Source organism: Balaenoptera physalus (assembly GCF_965194825.1).
Source record: "Balaenoptera physalus genome assembly, chromosome: 14".
NCBI lineage: Eukaryota > Metazoa > Chordata > Mammalia > Artiodactyla > Balaenopteridae > Balaenoptera > Balaenoptera physalus.
Window position 1 is genome coordinate 86043079 of NC_138893.1, and position 20164 is coordinate 86063242.

A 20164-nucleotide genomic window follows, 5' to 3' on the forward strand; every position below is an offset into this window, starting at 1 on the left:
GGACCAAGTTCTGGACAGTGACTTGCCCAAGGCCACACAGCTACTTGGTGGAGGAGTCTAAGTAGGACCCCCCAGGCTCCCAGGCCCGTTCTTGCCTCTCCACCCTGAGGTGCTGTTCAGAGGAGCCCCAGAGCAAGTGGGGCCACGGCGGGGAGGCTGGGGGCCGAGTCTTCTCGTGGCTCTGTCCCCTCCCTGTCCACCCCCAACCCCAATCATCTTACCAGCCCAGCACATTAGAGCTCTGGCTTTGCTGGCCCTTTCCACTAAAACAGAGAGAAAAAGAAAAACACAGCACAATGTTCTGGGGTCCAAAACAAACACCAAGGACAATATTAATAAATACATAAAATTGTAAGGATCTGGATCTCAAAGGTACTTAACAGAGGCAGGCTGGGTCGCGCAGGAATGGTTCAGTGTGTGCCCCAGCCTTGTCGGGAGGGGTCAGGCAGCGGGTGGAGGGGGCACCTGGGGAGCCCCTCTAGGGCCTCCATTCTCCGGGGGTTGCCGCCCGGGGCCCACTGCTCCTACTCCTCTAGCCTGGCTCAGAGCGGCCCCCTCGCCCTGGGAACAGAAGAACTAGCCAGCACCTCTACGGCCTGCTGAGGAGTCTGGGAGACCCTCTGCGTGACTTAGAGTGAGGACCCCTGGGAGAGGTCCTGGGAACCGGGCGGCTTCCTGAGAGCCAGAGGGCCCAGGGAAGTTACCTGCCCTCGGAGGTAACGCGGGTGCAGCTGAGGCCCCACAGTGCTGTCTCCTCCCCACCCGCACGAGGGGCAGAGGCTCACGTCCTGCCCTGGGGCACTTGGCCCTTGTCACCCCCAGGACCCGGCTACGAGTGGACTCTGGTCCAGCTTAAGCCAGGTGGGAGAAGAAGACCCATGACTCCAGCAGGAGCGGTCTTTGGTGGAGGGCAATGATTGGCAGGGCTCAGCCTGAGAACTCACGTCTCCTCTGTGCCCCACAAAGTCACCTTCCAGGCCGTGCTCTCTTCACGCGCCGGAGTGATGACCACAGTTGCCGTTCCTGGTCCAGCCAGGGGGCCTGGCACCAGCTGGGAACCCCCTGGATGATGAGGACACATGTTCCAGAGTGTCCAGAGCCCCCTTCTCAGGGGGGCTGGGGTGAGGTTAAAAGGCCCACCTGTAAACTGGAGGCACCAGAAGTAGTAGGAAGTGCCATCTTCAGGGGCAGAGGTGGCCACCAACACGGCCCTCCAGCCAGCGAATGCAAGGTGGACTTTGCGCCTTGGCCTTCCCAGAGGCGCTGCCTGGAGCTCTCGCTACGAAGAGCTGGGTCTGAGATGAACCGGCCTCCCACCCACCCTAGCCCTGCAGCCTCACGACCACATTCGGCCCCGGCCCGCTTCCTCTTGGACCACCCTGTGAGTGCTCCCCCCACCTTCCCCGGCCCTGCTCTGCCCCTCTTGGCAGACGGGCCTGGTACACGGGGCCTCCACAGGGGTCCCCACAATTTCTGGCAAAGGGAGGCGGTGTGAGGCCCGGTGGCTGTGTGTGTGTGCTGGGGGGAGTTAGCTGGCCCTCAGTCCTGGCAGGAGAGACAGACAGGAGCCCCTGAGAGGTTCGATTCGGTCACCTGGGCTGCTTGCTGAGGTATCTCCGGTTAGGGCTTTCCCTGATCTTTTTCTTCCTCATAGACCCACTTCATGGGCTGAAAAGTGTCACAGCCCCAAACTAGAACAATAAGAAGGCAAATAATTTAAAAGGCAGTCCGTGCTTGCCCCGGCCCCGCTGTGTGTCCTCTGAGCCGGGATGTCCGGGGCAGCACAGAGAGTGTAAACTTGACTGGCGGGATGGGCTCGGCTCGGCTCATGTCCCCGGGGAGGTGGTGGGAAGGCTGGGGCCTGGATGCTTCGGGTCTTCCCTGAGCTGCCCTTTATCCTCAGAGACTGGTGTTGGGGCCCCAGCCCAGCCCCAGGGCAGTCCCCGGGGGGCACTAGGGGACGTGCCCCAGAATACTGTAGGGTTCAGTTTCTGGGCAGCAAAGCGGCGCTGGCTCACTGGGGAGCTTGTGCCCAGAGGTCCTGGGAGCTGTGTGGGTCGGCCATGCTGATGGTCGTCTGATCCCGCTGGTCCCACAGCGGGCTCCACAGCCTCTGGAGGGGACTTGGGTCCTCGGAAGGGGCTCCCAGGAGTGGAGAAGGGTGGTGGTGAGGCCAGGCTGGGGTCCGGGCTCGCGTCAGGGCCCGAGGCCTTCTTGGTACAGGACTCACAGCACAGCCGGTGGTAGCCGGGGATGGAACAGTAGCGATCAAGCACTTCCATCTGGCAGAAGATGGACCTGTCCTCCACACAGGGCTCCGCTGCACACACAGCACAAGGACCGATGCTGGAGGACGCCCATCAGCCAGGTTACAACTCCCACTCAGCCCTCCGTCTCCCGCCCTCACCACCTCCCAATCAACCCAAAGGAATCCGATCCACTCTGGCCAGGGCCAGGCAGATGCCCGGGTTACTCACACTGTGACAAGCAGCTTAAACATCCTGCCCCTGGTGAGCACGCATTTGGAACAGTAAGCCCCCCACCAATAAATTTGGAATCAAGCAGATCTAGGTTCCGATCAAGGCTCTATCACTTTAAAGCTGCAAGGCTTCGGGCAAGTCATTTAAACTCTCCAACACTCAGTTTCTTCTGTGAAATGGGGATAATGCTGACATTTACCAATGAATAATAATATTATTATTGTAAATAGCATCTGTAAAGTTCCTGGCATTATATTAGTTTTGTTTGCTTTTGTTCAAATGTCATCTAAAAATGTTTTTGCATTTCTGTGATAACTTCAGGTAGGTCTCTCCAGACAATGTGAAGGCAGGAGCTTTGCTTTCTATTAATTTTTGCCAGGGAAAGAGAAAAGGAGGGGGACAGGGAAGAGGAGAGGAGGGGGAGAGATAGAGGGAGAGGGAGAGAAAGAAAAGAGAGAAAAGGTAGGGTGCTGGCTTAGGGGACCAGGAGAGAGACTAGAGAAAATGGAAAGCCAGTGGCCTCTAGATGGCGCCAGAATCTAGGATCAGAATCAGAGCTCCTCTTTGCTCCCAGAGGAAAAGGAAAGGAAACCCAAGCACTTGAACACCCTGAGCCTCAGCACAGGAGCAGAGCCAGCAGCAAGACTGGAGCCAGAAGCTCCTTTGAGGACATTGAATCAGACCCCTCTATTTTACAGATGTGGTCGCTGAGCTCAGAGAGTTTCACAAATTTGTACAAGGTCACACAGCCAACTGATCCTCTAACTAGGAGTTAGGGTCTGGGATCTTTCTGCTACTCATCTTGTCAGACCCTGGTCCTTGGGAAGGTAAGAAAGGGAAACAGAGAAGGAACCTAGAAAGGAAGCACAGAACATAGAGCCTGGTATATAGTAGGTGCTTAGTTAATATTTATTAATGGATGGATGGGTGGTTAGACGGATGGGCGGATGGATGGAAAGATGAGTGGGTGAGCTGGTGGGCTCCTGATCATGAAGCAGAGAGAAATAACTGCTACTATATTTGTTGTTGGCTGACTGCTACGCAGGAATGCATGCATTATCTCATTTAATTCTCTCAACAGCCCTATAAAGAGAGCTCAGAACTACAACTGCTTATCCAGAAATCTTGGAACCAGATGTGGTTCATAATTCAGAACTTTTGAGGTTAGAAGAGTAATATTCAGTGTATTCATATTATATAATGTCCCCAGTGGAGACTGGAGGTCACCTTGCAACCAAATACGGCAATGTTTCCGCAGCAAAAAAATAACTAATCTCTCGTTAGTTCAGTTCAGATTTTGCTGCCCAGTGAGTCTGCACCAAATTTAGGGAGACACTTGCAGCTTTCAATATTTTGGAACTGCAGATAAGGAATCATGGACCAATATAAGCATCATCCCCACCTCACAGCTGAGGAATCCAAGGCTCCAAGAGGCTAAGGTCACGTGGACAGACTGGAACCTGGGTCCACTCCACTGCACGGCCCATGCCCACGATGCCGTGAACACTGGAAGACTGGGGAGGGGGTGGGGTCCAGAGATACACTTACTTGATGATATCTTGTTGATGGGATCTAGGGGCCCAGATTGTGGCATCCACTCCCCCTCTGCGGTCACAAGTTCCCGGACGTCTGCCCTCACTGTGGAGTTCTGGAGATTTCCTGTGAGGGGGAAAAGCAGCTCTAGTATTTGCGCTGGGAAGCCAGCCAAGCTGGGCCTCAGGTCTAGGCCAGAGGAGCTGGGCTGGCCCCCACATCCTACCCGGCTCACCTCCGCAGGCGGGCAGGCTGCAGACCTGGACCGTGTCCGGCTTGTCCCCCTCACACTGCCCCAGACTGCTGGCGTTGGCCCGGCACACCACCTGCCGCAGCTGGACGCCCTCTCCGCAAGTGACAGAGCACTGCCGTGGGGAGACAGGGGTGGGGGGTGTGGAGAGACAGAGGAAGGAGGCGGTGAGCTCCGAAGTCCAGCCAGTGCCCAGGACAGAAAGGGGACAGAGAAGGGTGCCAAGTCTCTGCTGGACCAGAGGGACATGCAAGGACTGCTCTCAACAGCCTCTCAGGACAGCACAGCAACTGTCAAATACTCCTGTACCAGGTGGGAAAGAGCCACTGCCCTGATCTTAGAGCCCCCTGAACCTTCCCACCATCTGGAGGGGGCCTGTGGGACCCCATTCCGGCACTACTGCTTGTGTCCACTCTGTCTGGCCTGTGCCTGGGTCCTTAAATATTTTGTGTATCACCCCGCTGCCATCCACTAGCCCAAGGGACCTGAGGCAGGTCCATGCACTTGATGATACCTTGTTAAGGGGATGCAGGAACCCAGATTGTAACAACGGCTAAGCTGAGAGAGCTGGGTGATGGGGTCACCACGGACCCCTCTAGCTCTGACATTGAATGACTTTGTTTCCAACACTCAGCTTGCAGAGACATGCTCAAAAGTGTCTTCTTCTCTAAGAGGGAAAGGTGTGGGTACAAGGAACAGAAGGCCATTTGAAAGGGCTGCCACACACCGCATGCCCTGGAACCCACATACTCTGATAAAGGGGTGGGGTGGCTTCAGGAAAAGCAAGGGTGCCCCACGTGACCAGGTCACTGGGTTTGTAGGCACTGAGCACAGCCTCTCCTAGCGGGATGGGAAGGACTTGCAAAGGTCCACTTCTCATACCAGGGCAGGTGATGAGCAAGGGAGACACAAGGGTCACATGCCACACAGAACAGGGGGACAAAGACGGCTCGTCTTCCCAGGAGGAATAATTACAAACAGCAATAGCTCTGGAATGCTCTGCCCATCTTACAGGGGCAACTATCTTCCACCAGCTGTCACCTCTCTGTTTTATGTAAGGGGCCCTTTATGGACCAGCAGTCTTTCTGGTTTATATTCAAACAAATAAAGCTATATATTATGGAGAAGAATATAAAATCTGCACAGGTTGTGTGGGGATTTTTAGTTATTTAAAATACTCTGTATTATGCAATATTTCAAGCCTACAGGAAAGTATGAGGAAGTTGGTCATGAACGCCTGTTCAAACACCCCCACTAGCAACTTTAATAAATCAGTATTCTGGCGCATTTTCAAATATTGTGTTGTGCCTTTTTTAACTTTAAGTAAATGGTATCCCCACTGGTAGTGCTTTTTTCTTCATACTTCAGTGCTTTTTCTCACCTGTTTTTCTGAGGTTTATCTATATTGATAAGTACAGTTCAAGCTTATTCATTTTTCTTGCTGTATAGTATTTTATTACATGAATAGACCCATGGGTTTTTTTGGGGGGGGGGTCCAATTTCCTATGGATGGATATTTAGAAAATTTCCTGATATCTTGCTATTACAATAAACATCATTGTGCTTATTTCCATGATCGAATGAGGTTTTAAAAATTGTAAGCAAATATACAGATCATAAAATTTACATCATAACCATTTTTAAGTGTACAGTTCAGTGGCATTAAGTACATTCACATTACTGTGTAACCATCACCACCATCCATCTCTAGAACTGTTTCTTCTTCCCAAGCTGAAACTGTGTGCCCATTAAACATTAATTTCCCATTCCCCTCTCCCCTGGTCCCTGCCAACCACACTTCTACTTTCTCTCTCTATGAATTTGACTGCTCTAGGTATCTCACATAAGTGGAATCATACAGTATTTGTCATTTTGTGTCTGGCTTATTTCACTCTACATAATGTCTTCAAGGTTCATATCAAACGAATTTTTAAGAGAAAACCCAAAACTTGAAAAAACTTCCCTGTGGCCCCTGGACTATCCCACAACCTTCTTACTGTTTGCCTTTTTCTTCCCTGGCCTCCCAGCAATGAACTTGCTACAGAGCTGCCAGAGTGATCTTTAAACCTGAAATCAGAGCTGGTGACATACACGTTAAAACCTTTCAAGTTTCCCACTGCTCTTAGAATAACTCTAACTCCTCAAAAAGCCCTGCAGGATTTGACCCCCTGCCCACTTTCCAAAGATTTCGTGTAACCCCTGCCCCTCTCATTAAGCTCTAGTCCCAATGTCCTTTAGGTTTCTGGAACATGGCAAGGTTGTTCTTGCCTCAGGGTCTTCATATGGCTCACACCTCAGGTCTCAGCTGGAATGTCACCTCCTCAGAGAGGCCCTCCCTGATATGTTACCCTGTTTACTTCTGCTCAGCTCCAACTGCAACCTGTAAATGCTTTTGTTATCAGTACTTGTCTCTTATGTCTCCCTCACTGGACTGTAAGCACCCCGAGGACAAGAATCAGGTCTGTCTGGCTGGTAATGGGCTCCAGGCATTCTTAGTACAGTGTGCCTGGAACGTAGCTGGCACCTTAGTTTCCCGACCAGGGATTGAACCCGTGCCCCCTGCAGTGGAAGTGCGGAGTCTTAACCACTGGACAGCCAGGGGAGTCCCAGTAAATATTTCTTAATACAAGAATGTCTTTCAATTTGCTCATCTGTAACACAGGGATATTAGCCCAGGCCTCCTAAATAACTCTGTGAACGTCAAAGCTGATAGTGAATGAATATAAAGGCCAAGCCCAAAACCATGGCCCAGCATACTGTTGGACTTAGTTTTGAGAAAAATCAGATCAGATGTGGGGAGAGGAATTCAGCCAGAAACACTCCGCCTGCAGGGAGCACCAGATCTCTCTGCAGCTCCTCCACCCAGACCCTCCTCTTCCTTGACTTTGCAAGGAAGGTGCCTGGCGGCCCAGCCCCTCCCATGCCCTGAGGACAGCTCACCTGGGACCAGGCTCCCGTCCGCCACTGGGCTGGACAGGGCACACGGTGGCAGGGCCGGCGAGCCTCGGGCCGGTCCCCGGGGCAGGCCTTGGCCGGCATGGCCTTGTGGGTACCGTTGGAGAGGGGCAGCAGGCACTGCACTCCCCGAGTCTGCACCCCCAGCTTCCCACAACTCCGGCTGCAGGCGCCCCACTCCTCCGTCACCCACCTGGAGACAGACAGGGAGAAAGGTGGAGGAAAGGCAGGACTATGGGACACTTCCTCCCAGGGCCACTCCCACCCCCTGAACCACCAAAGGCAGGAGCCACAGAGAGGGTTTGGGCTTCAGAATGCTTGGGGGCCAAGCCAACCATCCACGTGGCTCTGCAGCTGTCAGGTGTGTGGCCTTAGGGAGGTCACGTATTCTCTCCTCTGTTTCCTCATCTGAAAAATGGGTATAATGGATATTTAAATCCTGACACCCTGCAGGTCCTTGGACAAGCTATTAACCCCTCTAAGCCTCAGTTACCCCATCTTTACATCAGGATTCTTTCAACGCTTCATAAATATTTGCGAGTCTATCATGTGCAAGCACTGTCCTAGGTACTGACATTCAGCCGAGCACAAAACAGATGAAAATCACAGCTTGCAGAGTAGAAGCCCCTACCATGGGGCTCTTGGGACAATTAAAGGACCTGTATATGTAAAGCACATGGCAGAGTGCATGGCATGCAGTAGGCATGTCATAAATGCAGGCACTATTATTATCACCGTCAGTGCCTGCAGAGCTTTGGTGCTGATCAGCTAAGCCGCTAGTCTCCAAGCGTCTTTTGGCCACAGAGCAACTTCCAGCAGCATCTTAAGCAGGCGCCCACTGGAAGAGTTAGACAAAAGCAAAACTGCTCTGGTGGGGTGGAGGGAGGGGCAGCCCCCAACTCCCACTCCCCTCTGTTTCCTGAGGCATCATTTAGTAAACCACGGCTTTAGCCAACCCCTTCCCCTAACAAACAAAACAAAAAGCCCCGAAACTTCATTTGGCATTTTACAGATAAGGAGACAAGCCGGGGTGGGGTGACCTGCTAGGGGTCATGGCAGAGATAGCCCCACATGCTCTGTGATCACAGATGTTTGTGGGCAAAGTGGCCTGAATAAAAAGTAATGCATAAAAAAGAACCATGGAGAGCCAGGGGGCTGGGGATCGTGGCCTGGGCCGGGCACAGGGAGGCCATGGCAGGCTCTAGCACCGGTCACCAGCTCCCGCCCTGGCTCTGAGGTCCCTCTATCCTGTGGGATCAGAGCTGCTGTGGATCAGCAAGGCCGAGTTGGAACCCCCTAACCCTGGGAGGACTCCTGGGAGGCAGGAGGATGGGCTCAGCTCTTCATGGTTTCCTACTGGCCAGCCACCCTCGGTCCTACCTGGGGGCCGCTAGACAAGCCTGCTGGGGCTGGGGAGGCGCTGGGCAACAGGCTCAGAGACCAGACATCGATCCTCCACAAATTACAGCTCTTTCCTCTCCCCAAAGCCACCTCCAAGTAACCCCAAGAACACGACCTTGGGCTCAAACGGAGCCTGTGTCCTCAGGCCAGGGCATCCCAATCAAGGGCTAGCCCACAGCTGGGGGCTGGAAGGCCAGACCGCATCCCTGGGCCCCAGATGACTGGGCAGAGAGGAACTGGTAGACAGCGTCCTGGCCTAGGCCTGGAAACACTGAAATCCTCTTCGCCTGCGTGGACCCCCTGGATCACTGAGGGAAAGCTTGTCCCCAGATCGGGCCTCAGCTTCCCCATCTGTAAAATAATGCTGGGAGGGGCAGAACAAAGGCAGCATCTTCCGCCTGCTGGGAGTGAAAGTTAATGCAGAAATCCCAGAGGGGATGGACGGGCAAGGAAGGCGGCGCTGGCCATGGGCAGGGGCTGGCGTGTGGGTGCTCTCTGCTCAGGAGGTCCCGGCTGCGGGGGCTACGTGCCTCCACCCTCCAGCGCTGGCGGAAGCAGGCTCACCCGCCCCTCGTCCTGGCGTCAGGGCAGAGAGAGGGTCTGCGGTCAGCCTCCTCGTCCCTCCCCCAGAAGCACTCACGCAGGCTGGGCACAAGGGTGCTGGTTGCAGCGCCGGCGGATGGGCTTGGGCCTCTTCCTGTGGTCGCACAGGTGCCGCTGGACCAGGTGGTGGTCTCGTCGGCGCCGGCAGCCGTACTTGGTGAACTGGATCCCTGAAGGGAGGACAGCCTGCCGTGGGGGTCAGTCTCACCAGGCCCCCACTGTCCTGCCCAGAGCCTCAGGGATAGTGAGCTCCGGAGAGACTGCAGCCGATCCCCCCTCCCTCTGTGCCTCTGCACCTTCCCCTCCCCAAGCCACTTTCTGAAGAAGGCTTCCTTGGTGAGCCCATCTCAGGTGTCACTGGTATAAGCACAGGTGGGGACGTGGGCTGCTGTCTCTGCACGCAGCTGGTGAGCCCTTACAGGGCAGAGGTCCTGCCCCGGATACTGCTCTGGCACCCCCAGCCCAGCCCCAAGGCCCTGCCCAGGCACCCTGCCACACCCCAGAGACCTTCAAGAGAAACTGAGGCACGAGCTGGGGACACGCCAAGTGGAGACGATGTCAGGCCCCCGACCCCTCCCGCTCCTGCCACAAGGCATCTGCGGTCAGGCAAGCCAGTACCTCCTCCGCAGGCCTTGGTGCAGGGCGCCCAGTTCTTGAGTGCCCACTCGTAGGTGTCCGTCTCCTCCAGGAGCACATTGTTGCTCCCGATAAGGGGCAGCAGGTCCTCGTGGATGACGTACTTGTAGGCCAGGCTGCTGCGGGGGCCGCCCTCAGCTGGGGGGAGCACCTGAGGGGAGACATACGAGGTGGCAAAGGACTGGAGAGCAGGGAAGCAAGGCCAGTATAGGGGGACCGGGGAGGAGGGGTCAAAGGGGAGGATGTGGGGTCAGAAGCAGAACCAGTGAGAGCCAGGAGGGGGCAGCACTGAGCACGCACTGGCAAGGCCTTTCAGACCCGTAGCCACATGGCAAAACTCAGGCTAATACAAGCAACTCATGCAGCTCAATATCAAAAAAACAAAGAACCCAATCCAAAAATGGGCAAAAGACCTAAATAGACATTTCTCCAAAGAAGATATACAGATTGCCAACAAACACATGAAACAGTGCTCAACATCATTAATCATTAGAGAAATGCAAATCAAAACTACAATGAGATATCATCTCACACCAGTCAGAATGGCCATCATCAAAAAATCTACAAACAATAAATGCTGGAGAGGGTGTGGAGAAAAGGGAACCCACTTGCACTGTTGGTGGGAATGTAAATTGATACAGCCACTATGGAGAACAGTATGGAGGTTCCTTAAAAAACTAAAAATAGAACTACCATACGACCCAGCAATCCCACTACTGGGCATATACCCTGAGAAAACCATAATTCAAAAAGAGTCATGTACCAAAATGTTCATTGCAGCTCTATTTACAATAGCCAGGACATGGAAGCAACCTAAGCGTCCATAAACAGATGAATGGATAAAGAAGATGTGGCACATATATACAATGGAATATTACTCAGCCATAAAAAGGAACGAAACTGAGTTATTTGTAGTGAGGTGGATGGACCTAGAGACTGTCATACAGAGTGAAGTAAGTCAGAAAGAGAAAAACAAATACCGTATGCTAACACATATATATGGAATCTTAAAAAAAAAAAAGAAAAGAAAATGGTCAGAAGAACCTAGGGGCAAGACGGGAATAAAGATGCAGACCTACTAGAGAATGGACTTGAGGATACAGGGAGGGGGAAGGGTAAGCTGGGACAAAGTGAGACAGTGGCATGGACATATATACGCTACCAAATGTAAAATAGATAGCTAGTGGGAAGCAGCCACCTAGCACAGAGATCAGCTCGGTGCTTTGTGACCACCTAGAGGGGTGGGATAGGGAGGGTGGGAGGGAGGGAGGTGCAAGAGGGAAGAGATATGCGAACATATGTATATGTATAACTGATTCACTTTGTTATAAAGCAGAAACTGACACAACATTGTAAAGCAATTATACTCTAATAAAGATGTTTAACAACAACAACAAAAAACTCAAGCTAAGCAGCTACTGTGTGCCAGGCCTGAGAACAGCCTGTGTGCCCATTGGTGATTCTCCTTCCCACACACCTAAGTTCCAATGAAGGCAGGAACCATGTCTGCTGGTCTGTCCTGCTCACCAGAGCACCCACACTGCCTGACTCTGGAAGATGGTCTACAATAGAGACTCTTATCAGATATAGGATTGCCAATATTTTCTCCCAGTCTGTTCAGGTTATCTTCTCACTTTCTTAAAAACGTCTTTTTTAATGTACAAAAGCTTTCAATTTCCATGAAGACCAATTTATCTCTTTTTTTCTTTTGTTGCTCATGCTTTTGGTATCATATCTAAGAATCCAAGATCATGAGATTTATCCCTCTCTTTTCTCCAAGAGTTCTATGGTTTTAGCTCTTGTACTTGGGGCTTTGCTCTATCTTGAGCTGATTTTGGTATATGGTGTGAGGCAGGGCTTCAACTTCATTCTTCTGCATGTGCATATCCAGTTGTCCCAGCACCATTAGTTGAAGAGATTCTCCTTTTCCCACCGAATGGTCTTGGTACTCTCGTTGAAAATTAATCAGCCATGGGTGTATGGGTGGACAGCAAATATAGGGTGAGTAGAAAGCACGTGCTGGATTGAATTAATATGCTGACATCAATAGGCTTCAGACCCTGCCCTCTAGGACCTCCCTGACTAACGAGGGTAGCACCAGGAACAAAGCCTGTAGAAGGTCTCCCTGCCACCAGCCAGTGCCAACAGAGCCCCTCCCGGTCTGGTCTCCTGAGTTAACAATCCCTGCTCCATAAGCCCTGGCTTATGGTCTAGGAAGAGGGGGTGTGGGCAGAGGTGGGCCTCAGCTGGGACAGTGGCCCCATCCCCCTCTCAGGAGGCTGGCAGTGCCAGACAGCACCCCTGGGCCACAGGCCACCGGACTCCTGGACTCACTTGCTGGCAAAGCCATAATGCAACTGGATACCGGATGGTGGCAGAACGATGGGGAAACCAACCCAGGTCCCTCCAGCTCCTCCTGGGCCCTATTTCTGACCCTGTATTAAGGAGAACAGACTCCCTGTGTGGGGCATCTCTGATCAGACAGTGAGACAACCATTTCTTTTTTCCTCCTCACTTGCCATCCTGCCAGCCTTGAAGCACAGAGGGCATCTTGGCCTTGCCCAGGCTCCTGAAGACACCAGAACAGGAGGATTTCCACCAGGCCTGCGCTGGCTCAGCAGCAGAGACGGTGAGCTAGGGGATTGGGCTGGGGCAGCAAGCGGGGGTGGGCAGGGGCCACCATGCAGGGTGGGGACTCACCAGGATGGCAATGGCTTCCGGCAGGGGCCCACTGGTCTTGAGGCTCTCCTTGGCGTCCTCCACCACGTACTCCCACTCCAGGCCCATTGCAGTGAAGGTCCGGCTCGTGGCTTCCTTGCCCTTGGGGTTGAGGATGAAGCTGCCTGTGACCTGGTTCTTCACCACTGGCCGTGGGGAGAGGGTAACACAGATTTCTATTCCCCTCCCCACAGGAGCACCAGCCACACCTCAGGGGTTTCAAGGCCATCCCAGTGGGCCCCTAGGGGCTCCCTGCCCACCTGTCACTCCTTCCCACCTGAGCCTTTCCCCCGTCGGATGGGTCATCCCACTGCCCCCACATAGCACCCCTGCCTCTGGACCCTGGCGCACACCATTCCTCTCACCTTGTCTCCCCTTCTTCCTGCCTGACTAATCTCCACCCACATTTAAGGCTCAGCACAATTCTCCCCTCCTCCAGGAAGCCTTCTTTGATTGTCCAGTCCTCAGGGATTTGCCCTCCCTACAACTTCGACAGCAGAGCATAGAGGCTAAGAGTACAGGCTCTGGAGCCAGATTGATCTGGGAAAGTTACTTAGCCTCCCTGTGTTGCTTCAGTTTTACCATCTGTAAAATGGGAATGATAATTCTACCTAACTCATAGGGCTGCTGCCCCATGAGGATAATCGCAGTATCCCTTGCCCACCTACCCTGCCACGGGGCTCTTGGGACAATTAAAGGAGTTCATATATATAAAGAACTAGGCAGAGTGCATGGCATGCAGTTGGCACTTAATAAATGGTAGGCACTATTACTGTCATCAAATCAGCACCTGACTTTCAGCACTGTTGCAATTACAGACATCCTGTCTCTCCCATAGCCTGTCAGTGTATCTCCTCCATCTCAGTGTCCTCGGCCCAGCACAGGGCCTGGCACAGAGCGGGAGTATAAAAAATATCTGTCCATTTTTCCCCCTTAAAGTCCCAGTCAGCGAGTGACTCACAAGTTGTAACTGAAAGGCGCTGGGTGACCGGCGGGCGGAAGGTGTGCAGTGCAGACACCCCAGCAAAGGCCCCCGAGTCACAGCCTCATTCACCTGGAGGCATCGGGGTCAGAGGATGGCTGCACCCTGGGACCCGAGCCCCCAGCCAGGTGGGGATGGCAAAGGCTCTGGAGCCCCGGGCTGCCCCCACCTGGTGTCATTATAACATAAGAGCTAAGGATCCAGGGCATGAACCACATGCCGGTCGCTCTGCTCCCTCCTCAGTGGGATCCTCACGCGCATCCTGAGGCTGGTGCTGTTATTAACCCAGATGGGGAATCAGAGGCCCTGAGAGGGGCAAGGGTTTGTCCTGGACACACAGAGGCCGGCAGCCCAGCTCTCCGGAGGGCCAGCCTCCCTGCTGAGTGGGAGGAGAGACGCCCCCTCCCTTCCCGCGACCTGATCTCTGTCAGCCCCCAGAATCACCAGACCCTCCGGGCTAGAGCGGAGCATCTCCTCAGGCCCTTGTCTGCCTCCACAGCTCACGACCACTGCTGTCCCTGGTCCCTGGATGTACACCCCGCCTTCCTGGGGGTGGTGGGCTGGAATCTCCACCACCTCCTACCAGCTCTGAGCCCAGATCCTACCACTGACCCACTCGGTACCTCCAGCAACTCTTTTAACTTCTCGGAGCCTCAATTTCCTCAACTGCAAAATGGGATGACAAGAGGGTTACCGTGAGGCTCCAACGAGATAACGAATGGAAAGTGCCAGCTCAAAGCCCCACACACGGTGGATATTAACAGCACGGCTTCTCTTCCCTTCACTTCCTTTCAGAGTTCATGCCCCCAAATTCCAGGAGCGCCTGACACATTTGGACAGGGCCTTGGCCTTCACTGCCAAGGCTGCCACCTGTCCCGGGCTCCTCCAGAGAGTACGTACACTGTTAGTGCGCGTGTGCACACACACGGGCACACACACACTCACGCCCACATACACATTCTGCACATTTACACCAGGGCCGCTGCGGATCTCACACACGTATAATCACACAACCCGTGCCGACGACAGGTCTCAGTTCTGCTTCCCTCCCCGCCGGGCTCCTGGAGAGCTCTAACCCTCACCCCATAAACACACAGCAAGTGTGCCCGCCCAGAGCCTGCCGCAGGTGCTAGGAGCCTCTGCCCCGACCTCCACGGAAGCCCATCTGCTGCCTACAAGCCCATCTAGCTCCTTGGAAGGGCTGGACATATGAGCGGGGTGGGGGGGCCGTGGGTGGAAGGGGCTGGCCAGGGGCCCAAGGGGCTGCTGACATTATGGAATCATCTGTAGGGGTGCAGTAGCAGTGTCTGTAAGCAACCACCCTCTTCCAGGGGTAAATGACCTTCTCTGCTTGCCCCTGTGAAGGTGTAATTCTCACAGCCAGACAGGCAAGTGGGCAGGGAGGCGGCCAAGCCAAAGCCCTCCCGTCTCACACCCCCCGTGCAGAGGTACAGCTGGCAGGGGCACGGGGCTAGAAGATGGGAGACCCAGGCCCAGACTGGCTCACCCCGCAAGTGAATGAGGGCGCATAGAGGGCCCACAAGCCACTTTGGGCATCAGTTTCCCCTTGTGCCTTATGCCTGCTTGGACTACACTCAGGTGCCCTCCAGAGCAGGTTAGGAATTTTTACAGCTGTGCTAATGCAGATGTATTCTCCAGGGAGTGCAAGTTCTCCAGGAGACTTTAAAAATGTTTTGTATTATTTTAATAATAACCTAAAAATATGAAAAGTCAGCACTTCTGTAATATACAAGCTTGCTCAGAGACGTCAGGTTTTGGGTTCGTGTTTATGACGAGCTGGTGACAAGCAGGGTGACTTGGTGGGCACAGTGGGTAAGAGCGGCCTCTGGGACATGCCGAGGCCCAGTGACATCACAGCCCGCATGCCCTCGGTAAGGAGCCTGAGCACAGACGAGTGTGGGGGAACCCAGCCACAGCCCAACGTGCGGGCAGCGGCCTTCTGCCCACCTGCTCGCTAGGAGCCTCCTCCAAACCATGCTTACGTGTTTTAAATTGAGATATAACTCACATACCAAACCATTCTGCCTTTCAAAGTATGCAATTCAGTGACTGTGCAATCACCACCACTGTCTAATTCCAGAACATTTTCGTCACCCCCGAAAGAAATCTGAGACCCATTTGCAGTCACTCACCATTTCCCTCTCCCTCCAGCCCCTGACAACCATTAATCTACTTTCTGTCTCAATGGATTTGCCTATTCTGGACATGTTCATTTTTTGAGGGCCAATTTAGTTTCAGCAAAAACACAACAGAGCAAAGAAGCACACAAAAATCTCCCCCATTATATTTATGTTCTTAATTTGAATTCTATTGATTGATTTGGGGGCTCTCATGTTTAATGTCTTGGCTTTATAACTATATAACTGCTATATGTATAACGGGTAGGCATCTAGCTTAGAGACTACATGCTCAAGTATCATTACAATAAGAATAATTGAAGGGTCCCTGTGGTAGACTGCAAAAATGGCTACAAATTCCTCCTATTCCTGTATGCTCACCTCTTTGCACTGTGACATACCACATTTCCCATCAAGAGACAGTCTGTTTCTACCTCTTGAGTCTAGGCTTGGCCAAGAGACTTGTTTGGGCCATTGGGACATGAGAAAGCAGGACATAAGCAGAGACTTGCAAAGTGCTTGCACACCAGCGTTTGCCCGCTCTTGCTACTCCTGAGGACCATGTGACAGACTATCACCCCTGTGAACCCAGCTGACAGCCAGTACCAACCAGGTCCCTACAGACCCACCAGCTGACTGCATTTGCATGAGTGAGTCCAGGCAGATGAGTATGAAGAAGCACCTAGCTGAGCCCAGCTCAAACTGGTGGCCCACAGACCTGGAGCTAATAAACACTTGCTGTGTCAGACTTCCTTGGTTGCACAGTGGTTAAGAATCTGCCTGCCAATGCAGGGGACACGGGTTCAAGCCCTGGTCCGGGAAGATCCCACATGCCGTGGAGCAGCTAAGCCCATGAGCCCCAGCTACTGAGCCTGTGCTCTAGGGCACGTGAGCCACAATTACTGAGCCCTCATGCCACAACTACTGAAGCCCATGCGCCGAGAGCCCGTGCTCCACAACAAGAGAAGTCACCGCAATGAGAAGCCCGCACACTGCAACGAAGAGTAGCCCCCGCTCGCCGCGACTAGAGAAAGCCCGCGCGCAGCTATGAAGACCCAATGCAGCCAAAAATAAATAAATAAATAAAAAATAAATAAACACTTGCCGTGTGCAACTGCTAAGTTTGGGGATGCTATGTTATACTGTTATACAGCAAAACTTAACTAATACATTCTATGAAAATGGTTTACCCTTAAAAGGTACCTATGTGCCTATGTGCACAAGAAATTAACAGTGGTTGCCCCTGGAAGGAAACTGACCATGGGGTCTGTGGGCTGGGAGGGAATCTTCACTGGATCTCCTTTCATACCTTCTGATATTTGAACATGGAGCAGGTTCCCATTTCAACATGAATAAAAATCAATCAATCAATAAAAAAGGGTTCTCTCCCATTATTCGAACTCATGAAACGCCCTCTGCATTAGAATCCTCTCCCCTGCCCTCCCAGCTCCCCCACACCCGAGGGCAGGTCCCGGGGCCTGGCTGCCCATCTCCTGGCACCCCAGCACTCACCAATGTGGTGGGGGACCTTCTCCAGCTCCTCAACCTGGATGTGCCTGGCACCTGCTGGGATCTGCACCAGCTTGAGAGCTCCTGCCACAGAGGAGGATCCAGAAAAACCATGAGCATCCTGAGCTGGTGGCCCCACTGCCCAGCATCACCCCCTCTCCTCACAGATACCCAGGAACCTCAGTTTCCTTGTCTGTAAAATAGGAATGGGCCCTTCTCCATAAGGTGCTGAGAGGACCACAGTTCATACAGCTTAAAACGCTCTGTAAATACTACTGGGCTCTGTGTGTGTGTTAGTTCCTATTATTTGCCACTTTCTTGACCCTCCTTTTCTCTCCTGACTTTCCCTCCCCTCTTTCTTCTCACACTTTAAGCCACTGTAGAGATTTAGATGAAATAAGCCATGAAGATCCAGCATGGGGGGCCCCCATGATGCTCCCAATCCGAGGCCTGAAAACTAACCTTTCTCAGAGCAATCAACTTTCCCCCAACAAGGAGAGGCATGGCAAAGCTGAAACACGCCCCAAGGGGAAATAAATCTAGTTCACACTAAAGTGTAAAGGACTAATATCTGGCCCTTTTCAACAGCAAGTGTGTCCAGATTGGAGGTGGGGAGGGAAGTCAAGGAACTCTAAGGTACCAAGAGTTCAAAGCAGGAAGCACTTCAGTTTAAAAAAAAAAAAAAAAAAAAAAAAAAAAAAAGTGAGAGAGAAGAGCGAAAAGGAAATTACCAGTCCAGCCTGGGCCTCATCTACATTCCTGTCTGGACCCTCACTCCCACTAACAGCTCCAGGCCAAGAGACGGCTGAGCTCCTAGGACAACACAGTGCCAAGCAGGAAATGCTTCTGAGCTCCTGAGCCCAAGCGCAGGCGCAGCACGCCTTGAAGATGAGGGACCACAGCCGGGGGCAGCTGTGGTCTGAGACAGACTCCAGGGCCCCCCCCTCCCCACCCTGAACTGTGGCCCGGCTCAAGGAGGGAGGGCCCACCTAAGGGATGGTTCGGGCTCTAGGGACGCTAGCTGGGCCAGAACCCCAGCCCCTCCTGGTGGTCCCCCAGCCCTAACCTGCTCACCTGCCTGCTTGGAGGCCTTGCCCAGAGTCCCCTTCACAGTCCTGCAGTGGGAGTTGTCACCGCCACAGACCCCACACTTGTCATCTGCCTTCATGGACCCCACCTCCTTGTCACAGCCGACGGGCTGAAGCCAGAGATGGGGTCAGCGGGAAGAGGCTTCCGTGCCCCACCACCACCCCCGGGTCGGCAGCCCCTGGCCTCCTCCTCAGTCCCCAGGCCCTGACAGGAGAGGACCCTGGACCGAGAGGCGTTCTTGGACTCGTCGTGTGACATGGTTAAGGTCTTAGACATGGCCACGCCTCTCCCCTCGAATGGGGCTGGGCAGTAACCCCTTTCCAGCATCCTAGGGTCATACTGAGGACCAAGGGGTGTCATGGGTGAGGAAGGGGAGGCGAAGCCTGTCTTCCCAGGGAGCAGGAGGAGGCAGTGCAGCCCCCCAGTCTCCCGGGGCCGGCAGAAGTGGGCGGCCAGGAGGGGGGCACCTACCACACACTCGCCGCGGGCACAGACGCTGTACGGGTCCCGGTAGCTGCAGCGAGTCCCGTCGTGGACCACCTGGTTCATGAAGACCACGTCCCCTGTGTCCTCTGACTGGCAGATCAGCTCACACTTCTGGGCGTCTGTGGGGAAAGGGACCACACTGAGCCCGCTGGGCTCGGAGAAAGTGGGTTGGCCTAGACCGACATTAACGCTTGGCCTGAACAGGAAGTTCCAGGGGCCAGCTCTGGGCAATGGGGGGGAGAGCTAGGTGTGGAGCTGGGCTTAAAATCCTTGCTGTGTCACTTATGAGCCATGTGACCTTGGGCAAATGATCTGACCTCTCTGAGCCTCAGTTCCTTATTTATTACGCCTGATCAGTAAAATGCCACATCACGTTGTTAAGAAACATCAAGTGATAAAATAATAATAACAATAATAATAAGCCGACACTTAATGAAAGCTTACTATGTGCCAGACTTCTAAAACCTTTTTACATTCTTACTGTACAACTTTAAATGCTTTTCGTGAATTAACTTAGTTAAGCCTCTCAATACCCCCAAGGAAGTAGCATTACAGAGGAGGAAACCAAGGACCAGAGAGGTTAAGGAATTTGCTCAAGGCCATACAGCCACCCAGTAAGTGGCAGAGCCAGGATTCTAACCCAGGCAGTCTGGCTTGAGTCCTGCTCTGACCTCTACGTACACATCACCAGTCACACATATGATGGTGAATCTTACCATGCTTGTGAACATTAGAAGGCTGCATGAAAGTAAGGCAGAACAGTGGTCTGTGTTTGGGTTTACAAAACAGAGCAGCAGTGAGGGAAGGAGGGAGATCCTTTCTAGTTCTAACAATCAAATCAAGGCTATTAACGTCCTACAAAAGTAGGTTCCGGAGAACATATAAACACTTGCTGTGTTTCTTAGAAAAAGGGAGGTTGGGGCTTAGCTAACTTCCTGGAATTTGTCTAAAAGTCCTGGGAAAACCCAAAGTCCAGATGCCCCATTGGCCTTGCAGCCCTTCTCCACCGCGTGTTGCAGCAGCTTGTGTGCGTCTGGATGGATGTGCAAGGCTTCCAAAGCAAAATCTGTAAGGAACCATCTGGCTCCCTGCTCCTCATCCCTGGGCTCCCAGGATACCTGGTGACGTCTTGCCCCAGCACTCAGGACTCAAGTCCAGAGCCACAACATCCAATACTACTTTGGATTTCATGCAGAGGGGGGGAGTCATATTCCTGGTGGGACCTGGGCCAGGGGCTAAAGGGTGGGGGGCTGCATCCCTCCCGAAGACAGGCAGGACCCTGACCAGTGCACCCCAGGCAGGTGGGTTTCTGGGCAGCCCTGGAAGCCAGCCGACAATGGCACGGGAGTGGTGAGCTCCCCAGACTAGGAGGAGTCTAAGCAGG

At 53.3% G+C, this 20164-nt stretch overlaps 1 protein-coding gene across 5 annotated transcripts in view; it reads right to left on the bottom strand.

Moving 5' to 3' along the window:
- Positions 1–299: 299 nt before the first annotated feature.
- The window catches only part of ADAMTS14 (ADAM metallopeptidase with thrombospondin type 1 motif 14), a 92726-nt gene continuing 72861 nt past the window's right edge, over positions 300–20164 (bottom strand). For 2 of the 5 annotated variants that reach the window (XM_082424410.1, XM_082424409.1), the window contains exons 13-22: positions 18766–18899; positions 18280–18403; positions 17209–17289; positions 12559–12722; positions 9841–10009; positions 9260–9392; positions 7204–7411; positions 4249–4378; positions 4029–4139; positions 300–2320 (exon numbers count right to left, since the gene is read on the bottom strand). In XM_082424410.1, the coding sequence (XP_082280536.1) occupies positions 1827–2320; positions 4029–4139; positions 4249–4378; positions 7204–7411; positions 9260–9392; positions 9841–10009; positions 12559–12722; positions 17209–17289; positions 18280–18403; positions 18766–18899 (1748 nt within the window). In that variant the 3' untranslated portion in view covers positions 300–1826. Of the gene's footprint in view, positions 2347–4028; positions 4140–4248; positions 4379–7203; positions 7412–9259; positions 9393–9840; positions 10010–12558; positions 12723–17208; positions 17290–18279; positions 18404–18765; positions 18900–20164 lie in introns of all 5 variants that reach the window. The other 3 variants (XM_082424412.1, XM_082424413.1, XM_082424411.1) reach the window with 3 other exon arrangements.